Genomic DNA, 20,365 nt, shown 5'->3' with positions numbered 1-20,365 from the left:
TATAGAGTCAGGATTATACAATGTAGTTCATTGTCAGCAGGTTGTATTTCTTTGGTCGATAAATACATCTTGGACTAAGCAATGGGAACAATTGCGCCTCTTTTGGTGGTCCAATAACCAATACGTCAACATTACTCCTTTTCCCTAAAAAAATATCAACAAAATATATTAGCTTTGTTACATGTGTCACTTCATATTTGGCTCCAATTAGAAAAATTGTCGATTTGCACCCCTGACATCATGCAGATTTTTACATTTTGGTGGTTAAGTATCTGGCTATAGATATCAATGCAAATGGGGGAAACAGGTGCAAACAGACTTCATTTTGCTTTAACTAATTGGGTCGAGTAAAGTGTAGGTGAAAGGGCATTAAAAAGAGAGATTGTTTTAATTAAATTAGTTTTGATTTTCTTTTTTTTCTCTGAAATTGAGAATATTTGTTAGATTTGCGCTGCCAGTTTATTTTCTATTTATGAGTTTGACTGTCCCTCTTTTTTAAGTAGAGCTTACTTTTTTGAACAATAACTTTTAAAAGTTTCAACTGAATTCCTAATTTCTATATTAACATGTACGATAAGCTGAATGAAGGCAATATGAATTATACATGCAATGATAGTTGGAAATCTTGGAAAGAATTGTGGTGTTTTCGCCATCAAATCGAGTTGAAACGTAACAAATACTCTTTGCAAGGAAACGAAACTCAATGCAATACATGTATCTGCAATATCTAAATATATAGAAATTATTCATTAAGCTTTCGTACCTTTATTACTATTTCACCTCGTGGTTCCACAAAGAAGTCTGGGTGTTGTTCAAGAGTATTTTTTGTAGACTGCGAGATGTGAATCATGCCCGCTATTAAATGCAAAATAAAAATTCAATTGATGTATAAATAGTTATCAAAGGTACCAGGATTATAATTTAAACGCCAGACGCGCGTTTCGTCTACATAAGACTCACCAGTGACGCTCATATCAAAATATTTATTTAATGAGTATATGTTTCTATTGTGCTTTGTCTTAATTTGACTTTCCTTTTTCACTTACAACTTTTTGGGGTCAAATTTGTATTGTCTGTTTGCTTAAAAAACCCGAATTTGATTATTTTGTAATAGATTCTTCTCATACAACTATCTTCGAACGATTGTTTTCAAACAATTAAGGAATAACAGTACTGTAGTTGAAGAGTTGCCACCGTCAATTGTAGATTTGACGGTCGCAAATGCAGTTTTACTGGCGACGCGTAGCGGAGACAGTAAAACGGAGATTTGCGACCGTCAAATCAAAATTGACGGTGGCAACTCTTCAACTACAGTACTGTTATTCCGATTCTAATGCATTACAAAAAGAAAAATACGATAAAAGTTGAAAAAATGTCTTAATTTGTCAAATAAAAAAAAATCCGCGAAATTTTATGAATGATTTTGGCACTAAGACGTCATGGCTAAACGTGACGTCATATAAATGAAAACTTACAAACTGGAGGTTATTACGTTACTTGTACGCTTCAAATTCTGATAAAATTACACTAAAACAGCTTATTCGAGGTAAGTGTTGTTTTATTTCCGATTATATAGTAGGAATTGAACATTTGTTGATTCATCAATTCAATATGGCGGGTCCCTCCTTAGTTACGCCTGGTCAACTGTGGATTTGACGGCAACTTTTAGCCAATGAAAAAAATTGTTACATCCAAATTGCATTAGAATTAATAGTATTATGAATGATATATTAAATGACTTAGTCTTTTTGTATCATATATCAAATTTCCGCAACTCTTTAAAAAAACTTCTAATGAAAACAGCACGTAGAATAAGGTTTCTATGTTGTAAAACAGTGAAAAACCCTGATTATTAGGTACATATGTAAGTATTGCAAATCATTGAGCGGTAATACTTATTAATATATCATGTTGCTTGACTACATCAATGAAAGCAGGAATAGATTAAATTACTGATAATCTTCTTTTAAAAACAGTGATCACGAACGCAAACAATATCCAATATAAAAAAAATAACTGTAAACTAATTTCTCAATGTCATTGTTGGTTAATTGGATACTTAATCCGGCTTAATTTTAAGTTGCTATTTTACTTTGATGTTGTGACACTTTGTAACAAAAATAGTACGTCCATATGTTTTTAAGTTCAAAGGATTTAGTTTATTAAACGCAACGTATTATGTTTCCAACGATTAGTTCCGATTTGTCTTTATCGCAAATTGTCTTTATTAATCCAATATACATGTCGCACCTTTTAGTGAAACATGAAACTTAGACATTGATGACAAAGGATAAAAATTAGCTTAATCTGTTATAATATCTCTTGCAAAAAAAACCCAGTTTTTTCAGATCGTTTTTTTCTTCTTATATATTTACAACACGATGTGTTAAAGATAACAGGGATTATGATGATAATTTCGTGATGCAAAATACCTATCTGTACTTGGGAATACTTAAAGAAAATTGGAATTTTATATCTGGATCTTATCTAAAATTCGTAAAGAGGCATTCAACATAGACACCTCATATCTCATTTTTTTTCTATTTAAGTAACGAAGTTTTTTTTAAATGTGTAATGTCTGACTGACGTTAACCCTAAAATAGTGAAGCTCATTCAGGGAAAGCTGATCTCAAATAATGGTACCAAACCTTCGCCCTTATCTGTAACATCTCAACATACTAGAACGACATACTATATATATATATATACAATATCAATTGAAATTGCTTAAGTTGATAGATTTATCAACAACGTATGTCCTGCAGAAATGATAAACATTGCTCATACTGTTTAGTTAGCTATAACCATGATAACAGATCCCGACATGAAAAGTAACAACACTCAAATGAGAAAATTAATAGAGTGTTATATTGCAAATTACGAAACACAAACTCGACTGATATGAACAACCGATAACAATTAAACTTCATGTTCTTTTCTTGGAATAGGCGCATAAAGAATGTGGCAGGGTTTAACCCTTTGAATCGAGATTTGAACACCGATAAACTCTAGTGCCCATTTCTGTAAAAAGAAAATTTGATAAATGTATACATAGAAAACTTTTCGTCAGATCGGTTTAATAGGTCTTAATGATAACAAAAATAACAAACTCCGATGAAAATTCACAACGTAAACTTACCTATTACGGTATGACTTAAACATTGTTAAAAGAACTTATATTTATGAAATTATTTCATATGTGAAAGTATCGTCGTGTTTTAACTGAGACATCACGGAATGTCGTGACAACCAATGCGATCATACTTATTGTCAAAATATTTGGTAGCTTAGTATAATCAGAAGAATCTAATTTTGGAAAACGAGTTCATATCGTATTACAATACATCTAAATGACTTATGACAAGTTGAAGGCTATTAATTATTGTTCCTTTAACTAGTTGAAATGTTATAACTTACGTTCACTCGTCGATTCCATCCGCGACGCAACATTCACTGTATTGCCAAACAGACAATATCGAGGCATTTTAGTTCCAACAACACCTGCGACTACAGAACCTTTAAAAAGATAGCGTGAAACAAATTAAAACTTCTACATTTACTGTATTACCAAACAGACAATATCGAGGCATTTTAGTTCCAACAACACCTGCGACTACAGAACCTTTAAAAAGATAGCGTGAAACAAATTAAAACTTCTACATTCACTGTATTGCCAAACAGACAATATCGAGGCATTTTAGTTCCAACAACACCTGCGACTACAGAACCTTTAAAAAGATAGCGTGAAACAAATTAAAACTTCTACATTCACTGTATTGCCAAACAGACAATATCGAGGCATTTTAGTTCCAACAACACCTGCGACTACAGAACCTTCAAAAAGATAGCATGAAACAAATTAAAACATCTACACGCAGAACTTTATTCATTATATTGTCTTCCAGAAAATTTGAAAATAAAAACAATCAACACATAATCATATACAGGTCTGAGGTAAAACAAAGACTATCTAATGTTACCTCTAAATCACACCAGGAACATTTGCAAATTATGCGTTTAAGTTTTTATTAAACCAAACATTGCACATCAAGTGTTAAGTTACACAAGCGTATGCACTAATTATGCAATATGAATGCATTCCGACTAACATCAAGTTTGAGGCAGTAACTCAAAACACTAACGCGTTCGGTATTATAGTTTGCTACTTTATTTGTAACGTAGCTAAATAAATGTTTTTCTTTAACAATTTTGATTTGAAAGTATACAAATCTTTACAGAAGTTGAAAGTATTTAGGGTTTCGATAGTCTATTAAAGTGGCATAAGCTACGCTTTAGAAATTAAAACGATTCTTTTTGTTTTAAGTAGTACAAATAAAAGCGGAGTTTCGAAATGAATTTTGTTATTTACTGCAAATCTGGTCGACCCATATTTGTCGAAATATGCTCACTTTATTAGGTTGTATTATACATTTATACAGAGTTTTGCGACCAGTGAACATGTTGAAAGGATGTGTTAAGGTTTATCATAACAAACGGACAAATATGGCTGTATTTACATGTAAAATATTACTCTGAGTACAGACTTACCTGTAAAGTTGGAAAAGTTTTAATGCCTAGCATCCACTAGATATAATAAAGTTAAATGCATTTTGTGTTTCAGAAAGATAAAATCTCTTTTGGATTTTGATGGGCATTTTTTTCCTTCATGCAAAAGGTGTGAAAATTGACTAAGTTGTGGTACAGCTATGAGATGCTCCCTCAGGTAAGAAACCGGTTTGTATTGTTTTCATTGTCCTTAATTGACATGGACACCAGGTATCTTCACAACTATAGGTGAGTTAAAGAGTTTATCTGAGTCAGTGAGTGGACAGTATCAAAGTAATTCAGGTGTCTGTTTATTTTTGCATTTTTTGAAAAAAGGAAAACAAATGCCCATCAAAAACCAAGAAAGATTTTATCTTTCTCAAACACAAAATGCATTTAACTTTTATATAGCTAGTGGATGCTAGGCATTAAAACTTTCCAAACAGCACAGGAAAGTCTGTACATAGAGTAGTTTTTGAGGTGAAAATACGGCCATATTTTTCCATTTGTTATGATGAACCTTAAGTAACTTAATGTAAACGTAACTACAATGTATCATAGGGAAAGACTTTGCAATGATTATTGGTTTGGAATTTTTAGAAGCATTCATTAAGTAAAATTCTTCTCCTATCTGGATAAAAAGGAGCTTTCAATATTGCAATGTTTAATGTATTATATCACCGATACCGTTGATACTACTAACTTATTTTTTAATGGGCGTTCTCGATAAAGATAAATCCTTTAAATTGATTCGAAAGAAAAAAACCAACGAAATGTTATTTCAATTCTTCTTATCTATTAGTAAAAGTTTGTTCACATTTCAATAATCAATTGCACACTATAAACAAATATAATTGATCCGTAGTTAATTTATTGTATGCTTTTCTTGTGGTCTCTCTTATCTTAAGTGTCTGTTTTTATATAATATCTGTCTATTAATTAAAATACCTGTATTTATTCCAATCCTTATTTGCCATTTCTCCCCTGGTATATGAGGTATTTGCGATTGACTAACTATTTCCAATATGTCTAATGACATCAAAGCTATTTCAGATGCATGTTGGTCGGTGTTTCTTACTGGCAAACCAGAAACCATCATGTAAGCATCACCTTAAGTAAATATTTATATTTTCAGGAAATAAATGTTAAATCCAATGTACGAACATCAGAATATTGGACAAAAAGAAAAGACAAAAAACATGGATTTAAAGCATGTAAATCCACAATTATGGGGTCATAACTCAGGATTAAGATACATCTACATGACATTAAGTCATTCGTGTGAGATCGCTTAGCATATATAATTTCACTATTCAACGCTTATGCCTATTAATAAAATCCACTTCCTAATAATCATGATAATATTTGGATCAAACAATGCACTTGAAATGGCCAACAAATAATATTGTCCTTTGTAAAGGCACTGTATTCTATGCACTGTGAACATTATAAGTTTACAATTTATTTAAATATTGCGCATTTCACATGTTTCAATTAACAAAGGATAAATGGAATACTCAGACAAGATGCAACCTTGTCTGTCTTGCGATAGTGGTATTGTTTTACTTGTAATTGTTTATTGTAATTAAAAGGGAGAGTATCTGCTTCTCATTTACTGATTTGTATTGTTCATTTTGATATATATATATATATATATATATATATATATACAACTCTTCTAAACATCAACCCAACAATGTTAGATCTGTAAATTTGCTTTCGCAAATTTTTGGTTCTTCCCTCGCCGGGATTCGAACCCATGCTACTGTGATATCGTGACACCAAATCGCCTGCACTGCAGCCGTCCCGCTAGACCACACGACCACCTGGGCTCTCAAAAAAAGAGCTTTCGGTGGCCATATGTTACCTTTCCACGTCAGTTTTAATCTAGCGGCGTACTACAGTACATGATATATAAGGCATGAAGATGTTATTGTTACAGATCAGCTAAATTATCTATAGTAAAGGATCCTACAAATTAATGTAAGATACAGTCACAGAAAATAATTATATTCATAAGTACGTCTGAGTCAGTGACAACCCTACAACAGATGTATCCATCGGATCGCCATCAATGATGGTGATACATGGCTGTGTACATAATGTATATACAACTCTTCTAAACATCAACCCAACAATGTTAGATCTGTAAATTTGCTTTCGCAAATTTTTGGTTCTTCCCTCGCCGGGATTCGAACCCATGCTACTGTGATATCGTGACACCAAATCGCCTGCACTGCAGCCGTCCCGCTAGACCACACGACCACCTGGGCTCTCAAAAAAAGAGCTTTCGGTGGCCATATGTTACCTTTCCACGTCAGTTTTAATCTAGCGGCGTACTACAGTACATGATATATAAGGCATGAAGATGTTATTGTTACAGATCAGCTAAATTATCTATAGTAAAGGATCCTACAAATTAATGTAAGATACAGTCACAGAAAATAATTATATTCATAAGTACGTCTGAGTCAGTGACAACCCTACAACAGATGTATCCATCGGATCGCCATCAATGATGGTGATACATGGCTGTGTACATAATGTATATACAACTCTTCTAAACATCAACCCAACAATGTTAGATCTGTAAATTTGCTTTCGCAAATTTTTGGTTCTTCCCTCGCCGGGATTCGAACCCATGCTACTGTGATATCGTGACACCAAATCGCCTGCACTGCAGCCGTCCCGCTAGACCACACGACCACCTGGGCTCTCAAAAAAAGAGCTTTCGGTGGCCATATGTTACCTTTCCACGTCAGTTTTAATCTAGCGGCGTACTACAGTACATGATATATAAGGCATGAAGATGTTATTGTTACAGATCAGCTAAATTATCTATAGTAAAGGATCCTACAAATTAATGTAAGATACAGTCACAGAAAATATATATATATATATATATATATATGTTTTGTTTTAACACTAATCAAAATAAAAAGATAAAAGTATATATTTGTAATGAAACCAGTTTCTCTCCTCCGAATATTCACGAAGGAAATCTATTAAGCACACCAGTCATCCATAAACGTTTTCCTGTATGCCTTTTTATTACACATTCTTGTATGCAGGTCTTGTTATTTTGCTGATAAAAAAATAAAGAAACGCCACAAAAAAACGCACAATGTCAAGTCCCTGTCATAAGACAAAACCTTCCTCCGAAACAGTTTTTTGTATTTGTTGATTTTACATGTAGGGAGCTCGTTGTTGATCGCAGATATTTGTTCTGATAACGATTGTTAAGTTTTTTCTATTTATTTAGTTTCGGATAGGGTGTACATATTGCATTTGGGAAGGGGGGGGGGGGGGGGGGTGACAAACCGTTTATTACCTTAATTTTAGAAACAAACGCATAATTTATACGAAGGTGTAAAAGTACTTTCGGTACAATTAAAAGCCTTGCAATATTGAAGCTGTTTCGTCTGTGAGTTTATATAGGATTTTTTTTTTAAATCAAATTTTAAGGTATACATAATAACAATGGCATGCTTTGGCTATAATACAATTGTTTTGTGTACTTTAACTATATATACCTATTGCTTTTACTTTATAGACATCAAACTTTTCTATTATTTCATCTATCACACTGTACATATGACTTGCATTGGTGAACTTTTAGAGCAGATAGTCGTAAATCCAACTATATCAGAGTACTTAGTATACCGTAATTGATTCAAAATATTCAGGCATTGAAGGCATAAAACTTTGCTCAGTGCTTGGAGCACAAAAATCATGCTCGAAACCTGAAATCCAGCGATTTGATTGGTTGATTTTCAAGTCTGAGTACAAAAATCATGCTCGACAGTTTTATGACCGTGAGGCCTGGTCTATAGGAGTATTGTTCATCATTTCTCTTGTGAGTTATTTTTGGCAATTTATTTAAAGATCAAATGTATAATGATATAGGGACATGAATAGTTGCTATACTTTAACTATATATACCTATTGTTTCTACTTTATATACATCAAACTTTTCTATTCGTTCATCTATCACACTGTACAAGTCATTCAACATATAGATCACTTGCATTGGTGAACTTTTAGAGCAGATAGTCGTAAATCCAACTATATCAGAGAAGTATACCGTTACTGATTCAAAATATTCTGGTTCTATAGGAATATTATTCATCATTCGCTTGGCTATTGATACAGGCAGCATTTGGTAGAGTAACTGTTCTGTTCTTTTTCGCTCTTGTTCTAAGTCGTATGTTTTATTCGTCAACGAGTTCGCAAATGATTGTAACTTTTTGTTAAGACGGTACACAAGCAAAACTATCACAGGGAACATTACTATTGCCCCAACGACTATACATATACTTATTTTCACATCCATCTCATGTAGATTCAAATTGTTGTTGAGGGATACTACAATTTCCTATAGATAAAAATAAGAAAAGTAACGCTGTTTGAAATATTTAAATTCAAATGAAAAGTTTATGTTAGAAGGAAATAAAACGGTTAATTGGGTGATCCTTCATTTCACACTGATCAATCACTTTATTGCTTCTCAAAGTTCATTACCTAATTACATGGTAAGAAGTTTACTAAAAATTAAGTTCAAATGTACTAAAACACAACAAATGTGCATATACAGGTAGAAAAACAACTAAAGGTATCACATGACTGCCATAAGGGTAGTTCCTTGTGGTTCGAGAATAATCAAAATCGCGCCTACTTTATCCCAAAGATATTTTTAGAGTGTTGAACTACTTTTGGGACAAATAATATCAAATTGTAGGTATTTCTAAAAGCTTTAACTCAAAATAAGAATAAATTTATGTTATGGTATTCTATTCAGTAATTCAGTGTGACAGATACAGACATACTATTTTGTACATTTTTTAACAAGACAAAACCACTTCTCTACATAAACATTCATCCCCCAAATTTGGTAACAACGTAATTTTATCATCCTACAGCTTGTTATCGCATGCCAATCAAAAAGTGCATGAAAAAACGTTATACGCTGCTCACACTAGGTAATATATTCCTAAATACTGAATATCAAACGTAATTAACCATCGGACCATGTCTGATGACCAATCTGACAAGGTACATTTTTCCTGCTATGCATGCAATGTAAAATACGAACTTGAAGGGAAAATCGAAGTGTAAAATCAAAATATCAACCACATCAAACGAATTTAAAACCCTTGTTATATTCCCAACTTGGTAACGGCATTTTCAATACAGAAATTTAAATGTTTGATTAAAACTGATTTTTATGATCATGAATTGCTAAAACTCTCACTTGAAAGGCAGTCGCTTACAATTCATTTATCTTCTTATACATACATTCACCATAGTACAACAACACACTGACGAGATGTTAAAGTATCGAGCCCCGCCAAATAAACAAATAAAGGCAACAGTAGTATACCGCTGTATAACTCGACTGAGAAAAAAAAAATCCGGGCCACAAACTTTTATATAAAAAATGAGGGAAATGCATCAAATACAAGAGGAGAACAACCAAGCAATCGAAAACAACATTAAAATGCAACACACACAGAAACGAATTTTAATATAACAATGGCCATTTTCCTGACTTGGTGCAGGACATTTTAAGAAAAAAAAAATCTTAAAACGGTGGGTTGAAGCTAGTTCTGTGGCATGCCAAACATCCCGCTTTTATGGCAATGTTAAATATAATAATAAAATAACAACATTATATGACAGGACTACAATACAAAACAGTAAACGTATTATTCAAAAAGACAAAGAAAAGAATACTATAAAACGTTGTTAAGATGATCAAAAACGTCAGTACACCAGCTGTTTTATGAGGTTCCTGTTGTTCAGTGGGTATCGTGTTTTGGTGTGGTTCATACAATGTAGGTGTGTCTCACTTTTTTGTTTTACTAGTCATTTTGATTTGTGGCTCTTTATACATAGTAGCTTGCTACTTGTTTTAGATCCTAATTAAAAGCTGTACTATAACCATGATAACATATAATTATTAACTCTTGACAAACTGTGACTTGGATGTGGTTGTCTCATTGACACTCATAACACATCCTCTTACTATTATTAACTAAATTTTTCTAATATATACTGTTTACCTTTGCTAGAGTGTCTTGTATGGTCTTCAATATATTGATATATGACGTCATATTATCAAACCAGACTAAACCAGCTACGACAGATGCGCTTGTTGCGTTGTTGACAGATATTTGTTTGCGCATATTATCCAGTTCAGTTGCCAGTGATGAATATGTGTACCGGTCATCTAACAAATTCATTACTGTATCTGAATATTGCATACTTCTAAGTAAGTATGTTTCCCCCAGTGTTTTCTTTTCTGTATACCACAGTAAATCTTCCAATGGAAAACTACCTTCAAGAAGTAACAATATAAGGATTTGTATCAATGTGAAAATCAAAGGATTAAAATTAGGATGATGTGTACGTTTGGCCGAGACTCTGTCATACTTCTTTTCCATTAAAACAAATTGTATGTTTATATGTCACCATATTGAATGATTGAATGCAATAACTAATTTTAAAAAGTATCTTATCAGCTTTGAGTAAAATATTGCATTAAGAAAATGCAGATTGCACTAAAACTGCCTCTACATATGCACATTGCATGATATGTAAATAACTTGAAGGAATTTCTATTAAGAATTATTTCTATTCAGTCGACGTGAGATAATTGCATACAGTTATATTTAAACGTATTCACTATCAGTCCGTGATATATGTCTTTCTACAATCTATCACCATGGGTTTCTTTTTAAAATACAAATCATTACAATTCACGTGCGAATGGAAGATATCGATTTGTATCAGTACAATCGATCTTAATATATTAAAACGGAAGTCTTTGAATGCATTGTATTCTAGTCGTTCTTGTGACTTGGTTTACCGTTAAATATCAGTATGCTTTGTTTTTTGTCATGCACGGTATTTACAATCAGTTCCACCTTTTCCTTAATAGCTATCCCACAAGGACGCGGTGTGTCAGTGTAAGATCATCCAGATGGTGATCTAACACTGACACACCAAGTCTCAGTGGGATAAATATTTTATATCCCAGCTGTTTAAGATTAGACGAAAAAACATTTACAATTCATAAAATCTAGTTTAGAACGCCACACACCATTATAATATACGTTATATATTATTGTATGATGTATACCCTTTATGACCCCCGAACACGATGAGTAGATATCAAACAATGTCAACTCGGCCCACTTGCCAATCGGCTCATACTGTATCGCCACTTTATAAAAAAAATCTCCCCACTCTTGTTTATCGAATCGCCCCACTTTTGAAAAAGTGTAAAATCAAACTGAACAATCAGTCTGACAACTCACTTGTTAACGAAAAAGGTTTAAACCTCACTGAATAAAGGTCTGCCAACTTCCCCCACTTATAAAAAGATCTTGCTTCCTGTAAGTATGCTAAATTACGGATGGTACGTATCCAGTCGTCCTGGTGTAGTGGTATGTGTCGTGGCTTGATATGATTAAGGTCTTGGGTTCAAATCCCAGCATATACACTGGATTTGTCTACGTGAATTTTGATAGAAAGTCTTTTCGGTATTATTAATTATAAGTGTAATTGTGGATTTCACATTTCCGCCAAAATGTTACAGATTCTAATATGACGTGCTTCTTTTGCTTTGTAAACAACACCGTGTGAAAATTCTCGATATATCTATACTTAACGCAGACTCAGAAATATTCAAAATAATGGATGTTACAATATACCCCACACGTAAATCCACATGTATTTGAACTTATTTGCAAACGCATTGCCGATTTTATTGTATTAAAAATTGAAATATAACAAAAGACAAAAGAATTTTTATTCTTATTCGGATGCATAATAAAAAGAATTACTATACTACAACTAGTTGTGTTTATTTCCTAAATATAGTAGCACAGCTTTCTTTTGTGCAATGTCAATTTCATCATGGAACGCTTTCTTTATAAAATCAGGGGTTCATTAAGGGATGAAAGTTACCTTGATATTTAAAATAAATGTATGTTACGATTTTAAAAGCTATCAAAATACTAATTTAAGTTGCAGTATAAAAACAATATAATTTTTTTTTGTATCGAAGTCCTTATACTATTGTATTAAAATGGAATTCTGAGGTAGGTTTTGTTTTATTTTCTATTCTATTGCAATATTCGCATATTAACTGATTTCAGCGAGTCCAGACCACGACATGTCAATTTGGTTTTGATGGTAGCTTACGAGAAAACATGTAAATTAAAAGTCGCAAATATTGGTTGTGAGAATTAAACATATTTTTTTCTAGCGGTAATTTATGAAATAATCAATGCAAGCTAAAGATTTATGTGATTAATTTAGCTCTATCTAACCAGGAGTAAAAAAGGAACAGCTACACACGGCATAACCATCCTCGCTTCAGTATTTGAATGAACTTATTTGTCCTATTAGAATCGAAATAATTCATGGAAGCCATAGATTTGTTGTAAATTTACACATGGCCTGGGCCGTGATGGCCAAGGTCATGTGTAAATTTCTAACAAATCTATGGCTTCCAAGAATTATTTCTTAAACAAAGAAAGCATGCATAACAAAGAAACTCAAACTGGGGTGATCTGGTAGGGGTGATCCGGCTCAGATCACCCCAGTTAGACAAAGGAGCTGGGATGTAATTGTGAAATAGTATTACAAACCACGACTGGCTGACGATTCAACCATGTTGAAAAGGGCATAAAATTTATGAACCGAGGAGATATGTGCTCTCATTTGTTTTTATTAATTTGTGTGACATTGGACTTACCATATTTGCTTCTATATTAGTATAAATATCCGTTCTCACTCTACTACAGCAAACAATTCAATGCAATTCAAATTGAAACACAATGCATGTCTTTTGTCCTTTTGACCTTTGTGCTTGATATAGTCTGTCCTGTCCGTCGTTGGTTGTCCCTTTCTAAATAAACCAGTTGATTTATTGTTTTTATTTCTGCAGCGTTATCAATTTGAAAAGGCAGTCTTGATCTGAACGCAAAACGAAGAATTTTAACCAAAGAACAACACAAAATCGACATTCTTGTTTTGATATAAGTTTAGAAAACTAAATTTCAGAATTATGTGCTACAAATGAACACACCTAATACCGCTATTTCAGTTCTGAAAAAAAAATCCTCCAATTTGTATATTCATAATTTTGAGTACGAAGCTTTTTCGACATTTTTATTTAATGGTAAGGTATACACAAGGAATTGATATTCAAACTAAACTAATAGTGAAACTGATTAATAGACATTGCGTTTAATATAATGCTGCAAGGAGTATTCCTGTATCTAGGCCACTTTTCTGATTGACATGTATCCTCTGAGACTTGATGCATTTAATTCCATTGATTTAATCTTTTTAGCTTCGTTGAGAACAAAATACTGATCATCGACCAAACACAATTTATTTAAAGCTTAATTTTACGGAATTGTTTAACGAAGCAACTGAACAGAAGACTTTCAAACACAAACAAAAACATATGTAAGGTATTTTTTCTAAAGAAAAAATCATAAGTAGCAAGGAAAAAGCATCCAAATCTAATGGTATAAAGAAGTCCGTCCATGCTTTTGTCCATCTGTCAACAGTAGCGAATGAGTTCGTTACGGCAAACTTCTGAAATTGATGCGAAAAAGAAACAAGCACATCTAGTCTGATATAGTCAAATACTCAGTGAGTTAGCCAGTGCCATCTTTCTTTCTTTTTTATTTTCAATATTTTTGCTAATGAGCGACAGAGGACAAAAACAGACTTTTAATACAAAAGCGGCGTGAAAGGCTATTTCAAACAATTTCCATTCCGACGGATGGTGTTTCTGAAGGTTAATATTGTGCGGCAACAACATCATAAGGTCTGAAACTGATACATGATTAATCTCTTGTATTACCGGATAATAAAGTAGGTGAATTTAGTTGTTATTCTTTGAAATTTAAATGTGGGTTTCAAACATCCAATTTGCGATTTTTTTTTCAAATAGTGCGCCAGCAAGGAAAGTTTGTACTATGACGTCAGATGCAATGTTCTGAAGAAAGACAACTCTTTTCTTCAAAACGAAAGAGAAAAAAACACGAAAATTACTCATAACTTTTTCGAAAGTTCGGTGACATACACTTTTTTTTGCTTTATTTTGAAGAGTACATATGGCACTTTCGTCTTTAAATTTTGATGAAGAAATCACTGGTACATGTAGATATTTTTTAATACAGGAAACGTTTTTCATTTTTGCGTTTAAGTTTTTGGCGGGAATGAAATAAATCATATTTTTAAAGATCAAAACAATATGAGTCTTAAAACTCTTAAACCTGTATTTAAAAGATACAAATCTACTTTTTAATATGAAACAAGAATTATGCTTGTAGGGGTTTGATGTAAAGCAATTTTTTTTTTGAGGATGCTAACAAGAAAATAGTATGTATATATTTTGGAAAACACGAAACAGAGGTTGCTTTAGTGACAAAACTAAGTCGGTGACCCTAAATTTTTTTCATCATATTTTGTTCCTCAAATCAAACAACACCTTGACACAAAACTTTAATGAAAAATCACAGATAGAAATAAATAGCCTGTTTGGTTTATAAGAAATGGTCTAATACAAAATAGAAGATGATGTGTGATTGCCAATGAGACAACTCTCCACAAGAGATCAAATGAAAAGAAATTACCAAATATATGTCACCATACGACCTACAACAATGAGAAACCGCATAGTCAGCTATAAAAAGCCCCGAAATGACAAATGTAAAGCAATTCAAACGAGAAAACTAACGGCCTAAACATATTAACTGTGAAAATACTACACAGATATCTTGTAACAAACTCATGAAACACGGACAAAACGTACTGCAATGCATAATTAACTATACAAATTCAACTACTTCAGCTGGACAAAGAAAGGCAAAAAATATACAATGTCATAAATTGAAAATAAACTGACAACTTCATGGCAAAAAAGACCAAAGGACGAACAGTTTAAAAAAAACTACTATCCACAACTAAAGACTAAGCAACACTTTTTCACTCAACCAAAATCTGCGGGTGATTTCTAATGTTAATCAATAGTATGTTTGAAATAGCGAGGTTCCTATAGCTTATGTTTTACAATTTTAACTTAATTACAAGCGGGAAAAAGGCAATCATCCCCCAGAACAACTTCTCCTAGTTAAACCATAAGTGTAAGTAAAAGCTACTACAGCCAACTAAAACTGCGTTGTGCTGGCCTTTTACATCGGATATATAATATAAGAACATGTGGTATGGTTAAAATGAGACAATCCTCCATTCACGTCCCAAACTTTACAATTACAGATAAAATACGGTCTCCAACATCGAACCTTGGCTGACACCGAACAGCAAGCCATAAAACGTTCCAAAATGACTAGTGTAAACAATTCAAACAGAAAAAACAACGGTCTAGTCTATAAAAAAAATCAAAACTAGTAACACCTATGAACCACACTAACAAACGACTACCCACGAACAAAAGGCTAAGAATAGGTGCATAAACATGCAACGGATACAAACGTGATAACAGGCACCAATCGTCACCTTAAAGGGAAATCACACTATTTATACTACTAATAATAAATCATTGAAATTTTGCATGTAGACAGATCATACTTTTAACAATATTTTAGGCGAAAAAAAAATTTGGGTCACCGATGCTATTTTCGAGATCTGACGTCATCAAAAAGTGAGGGAGAATCGCGTTAAACCGAAATATAGAAATAGCGCTCTAAGTTGCTAATTGAAGGCAAAATTATTGAAAAACGATGTTTTACTGATAAAACTAAAACAGTCAATTGTAATTTTTACCTTATACACATTTATTTTTCAAGGCCTTTTGAACATTTCCCGCCGTTTTTAATTTCGATTTATTATAGATTTTTCTTGAAATAAAAAAAGTCTACTAATGTTTTTTCCTTCAAACTTCTGCATAAGTTGCAGCTTCAGGGGAGATTTTAAAACCATAAATAAAAATGGGGGGTCACCGATGTTTTAAATCCGCTAAAACGGAAACAATCTTATTATCGATTTTTGGCGGGAACTATTATAACTAACGTTATAGAACGACGTTGTTAGCATAGGAGAGGGGGAGGACAGGGGTAAGGGAGACAGGGAGAAAGGGGGTAGGAGAAAGGAGAAAGAGGGTGGGAGAAAGGAGAATATGTATGGCACCCTTGTCGACAAACCAGTCCTAGTGCTGATCAGAGTTATTGCGTTTCCCTCATGGTTTTCATGTGGGTTTTTTTATGTTCGAAATAGATGAACGTGACTGCTCTGAACATTGGTAAATAACTGTTATATTTGATGTACTTTATATGATTACTGTAATAGTCAATCACTAAGCTTGAGTCAAACAACTTCTTGATACAATAGTATTCCCAATGTGATCATCGTACTTATTAGGGTAGAATAAATATATATATCGCTGACTGATCTCAAAACTGGAATTAAAAGATAGTTGACGTATATTTACCTTAGAGGTCACGTGATTGTTTTCAAGGTGGAAGATAATGACTTCAATAGTACAATGACAGGAGCAGAAAATTACTACTCTTCTGGGGCAAATCAAATCAATTATGTTTCCTTTATAATTGATAATTTAATTCTTGTACACTTTAAAGCGATTACGATGCAATTTCCATAAATTTAATGTTTCAAAGGGGTATTACTCTTTTAAAATAAGTTGATTTGCACTGAATTTTGAACGTTCTAGACATTCCTGATGTAAATCTATGATATATGTTGCCATTTTCTTTTTATAAAACATATATACTTGGTTTATATCAACAATCATAAATATTTCGGAAGAGTTAAAAATTTCCGCCGAATCATCTTTTTAAAATTGAGTTATGCCCCTAAGAAATAAAAAAATAGAAATTTTCATTATAAGCGCTCTTATAAGTCATTATAACATTTTGATTTACTATACTGTATATGTAGATTTTAAACAAATTTATATAAAAAAAATATATAAACTGCACTAGGAACAACCTTTTCACACCAATGCACCCATATTTTTTCTTCAAAATTTATGTTCACGATACTAAAATTGAGAATGGAAATGGGGAATGTGTCAAAGAGACAACAAGCCGACCAAAGAAAAAAAAACAACAGCAGAAGGTCACCAACAGGTCTTCAATGTAGCGAGAAATTCCCGCACCCTTGCTTTACAATTTTCTGTTAATCAAGCTTATTGTTTGAAGTAAGAATCGAGAGACGTTTAAACTGAGGAATTTTGTTTAAACCAACTACATTTTATTTGTTTCTGTTTACTTTTTTTTCATATTAAAAATGGAAGAAAATAACTATTATGAGTATAAACTTAAATAGGCACTGCATTAATATATATATATATATATATAATTTTGCAAATCTTTGGAGACGGATTGTATTACTGGAAAATGCGTAACAAACAATATATACTACCTCTGGCATAAAAAGTACTCCCAAGGGCTCTTTCTACTCCTGCCTCTTCCTTGCTGAGTAACAACATATGATAAGCTGTCAATAACTGCCACGAGGTTTCACTGTTGGATTCCTGTACAGAAGAACCTACCCATTCAATTATAAGTTCATTGTCATTCGAATAAAATTTGATGGCTGCGTTTATCGTAGTGTTGATAGGGTCAAGATTGTCTCGATAAGTCCGAAGATGAGCCCGGTACGCCTCACGAGACCGGAAATGAGATGGAGATGAAAGAGTTATCCATCCATTTAATGCGTCAAGAGAGGAGTCGGTGTCAAGTCGTTTAGACTTTAAACTGGTTAAAGCTAGAGGACTCCCTCCAGAACTGATATATAAAGCAGTAGTACCTCTTTCTATTTGTAAAAAGTGAACAAGTAGACCAATCTCGACACTAAACAATATCTTTCCTCGTACTTTCTTTGCTTGACACAATATTGTTTCATCTTTTGATATTTTGATTGCGTTTTCTATAACCATTGCAATTATTGGGATTATAACAAGTCCAATAATTTTTAACATTTGACAATTTTGTCCTCGTTTAGTAGATAAATTTTCACTGAAGAGACTCATACGCTTGACTCTAGATAACATATTGCCATTAGATGTTTCCACTACATGTATAGATTTTTTTCCGTACGCCATTGTCAACACGCACAGGGCGAAATTCTGATATCTAAAATCAAAAACAATTTTCAAACATAAAATGCGTAAAACATATAAACTTCAACCAAAATGTCCATGCATCATTGTTCACACTTTTAAAATATTAGTTTGTTATTTTTTTTCAAAAGTAGATTTCTGGATCTAGAATATTGTTCAGGTGCAATTAAACTGATTCATTCCTTCACTGTCATCTAAATCATTTATTGCTCTACCTCAGCGTAGTAATTTAAAAGTTTATCGTTAATAAGAATGATGATCAATAACATTATGATACTTTACGTAGCAATACGTGATACTCACTTCGCACAAGCTTATATGTTTTATACATTGCTGTAAATGAATGTGCATAAAATCATTAATGTCGCCCTACTTATTCTTAAAGATGAAGCAACTAATTACTATACTATAAATACAAATATTAATTTTCGCGAACCATTTAGGTCACGTAAATTTCAAAATATGGCATCAGTAAGGAGAGTTGTACAAATAATGTGAATACACAGAACCCCCATCCAAATCTTCTTTAGCTAAAAGTATTCATCTTTTTCTATTTTATATGTACTAACAATATTCCGTTTTTCTATAATTTCGTATCAGATATATACAAATAAAATATACATTAATATATATACAACTCGTCTAAACATCAACCCAACAATGTTAGATCTGTAAATTTGCTTTCGAAAATTGTTGGTTCTTCCCTCGCCGGGATTCGAACCCATGCTACTGTAATATCGTGACACCAAATCGCATGCACTGCAGCCGTCCCGCTAGACCAAACGACCACCTGGGCTATATATATTGTAAAATGTGTGTTACAACTGTTAAAGATTTCAACAATCGTTAAATATTTATAATAAACTTTTAATGTTGTCAAAGTAGTTAATTTGTAGATTGGTGTTGATGACACTTTCAGCACTTCTCAATCTAATTAAAATATAGATCTCCGATTTCGTTATACTACGTTACTACATATGAGCTCATATGTAGTAACGTAGTATAACGAAATCATATATAGTAACGTAGTATAATGAGCTCATATGTAGTAACGAAGTATAACGAAATCATATATAGTAACGAAGTATAACGAAATCATATGTAGTAACGTAGTATAACGAAATCATATGTAGTAACGTAGTATAACGAAATCATATATAGTAACGTAGTATAATGAGCTCATATGTAGTAACGTAGTATAATGAGCTCATATGTAGTAACGTAGTATAACGAAATCATATGTAGTAACGAAGTATAACGAAATCATATGTAGTAACGAAGTATAACGAAATCATATGTAGTAACGAAGTATAACGAAATCATATATAGTAACGTAGTATAACGAAATCATATGTAGTAACGAAGTATAACGAAATCATATATAGTTACGTAGTATAACGAAATCATATGTAGAAACGTAGTATAACGAAATCATATGTAGTAACGAAGTATAACGAAATCATATATAGTAACGTAGTATAACGAAATCATATGTAGTAACGTAGTATAATGAAATCATATGTAGTAACAAAGTATATTAACGAAATCATATATAGTAACGTAGTATAACGAAATCATATATAGTAACGAAGTATAACGAAATCATATATAGTAACGTAGTATAACGAAATCATATGTAGTAACGAAGTATAACGAAATCATATATAGTAACGTAGTATAACGAAATCATAT

At 32.5% G+C, this 20,365-nt stretch overlaps 2 protein-coding genes across 2 annotated transcripts in view; one reads left to right on the top strand and one right to left on the bottom strand.

Moving 5' to 3' along the window:
* Window positions 1–20,365, top strand: part of LOC134693198 (SUZ domain-containing protein 1-like) — a 260,322-nt gene that overhangs the window by 119,822 nt on the left and 120,135 nt on the right. The gene's annotated exons all lie outside the window — the stretch shown is intronic.
* LOC134693592 (guanylate cyclase soluble subunit beta-2-like) lies at window positions 34–18,655 on the bottom strand. Its single transcript, XM_063554435.1, has 7 exons — window positions 17,974–18,655; window positions 10,608–10,882; window positions 8,488–8,920; window positions 5,494–5,655; window positions 3,418–3,516; window positions 764–855; window positions 34–144 (listed from the first exon to the last, which is right to left on the bottom strand). The coding sequence occupies exons 1-7, from the start codon at window positions 18,653–18,655 to the stop codon at window positions 34–36; spliced, it is 1,854 nt and encodes a 617-aa protein (XP_063410505.1).

Source organism: Mytilus trossulus, chromosome 12, assembly GCF_036588685.1.
Source record: "Mytilus trossulus isolate FHL-02 chromosome 12, PNRI_Mtr1.1.1.hap1, whole genome shotgun sequence".
Classification (NCBI taxonomy): domain Eukaryota; kingdom Metazoa; phylum Mollusca; class Bivalvia; order Mytilida; family Mytilidae; genus Mytilus; species Mytilus trossulus.
The sequence above is the reverse complement of the archived record's forward strand: the minus strand, read 5'-3'. Positions and strand labels throughout refer to the sequence as shown.

Excerpts from the sequence above, each read along its gene's own strand:
- LOC134693592 (XM_063554435.1), bottom strand. The coding sequence starts at position 18,655 with ATGGCGTACGGAAAAAAATCTATACATGTAGTGGAAACATCTAATGGC. Across the intron at positions 5,656-8,487 it reads ATATAAAGTAGAAACAATAG|GTGATGCTTACATGATGGTT; the intron begins GTATATATAGTT and ends TATTTACTTAAG. Across the intron at positions 145-763 it reads GAGGTGAAATAGTAATAAAG|GGAAAAGGAGTAATGTTGAC; the intron begins GTACGAAAGCTT and ends ATATTTTTTTAG.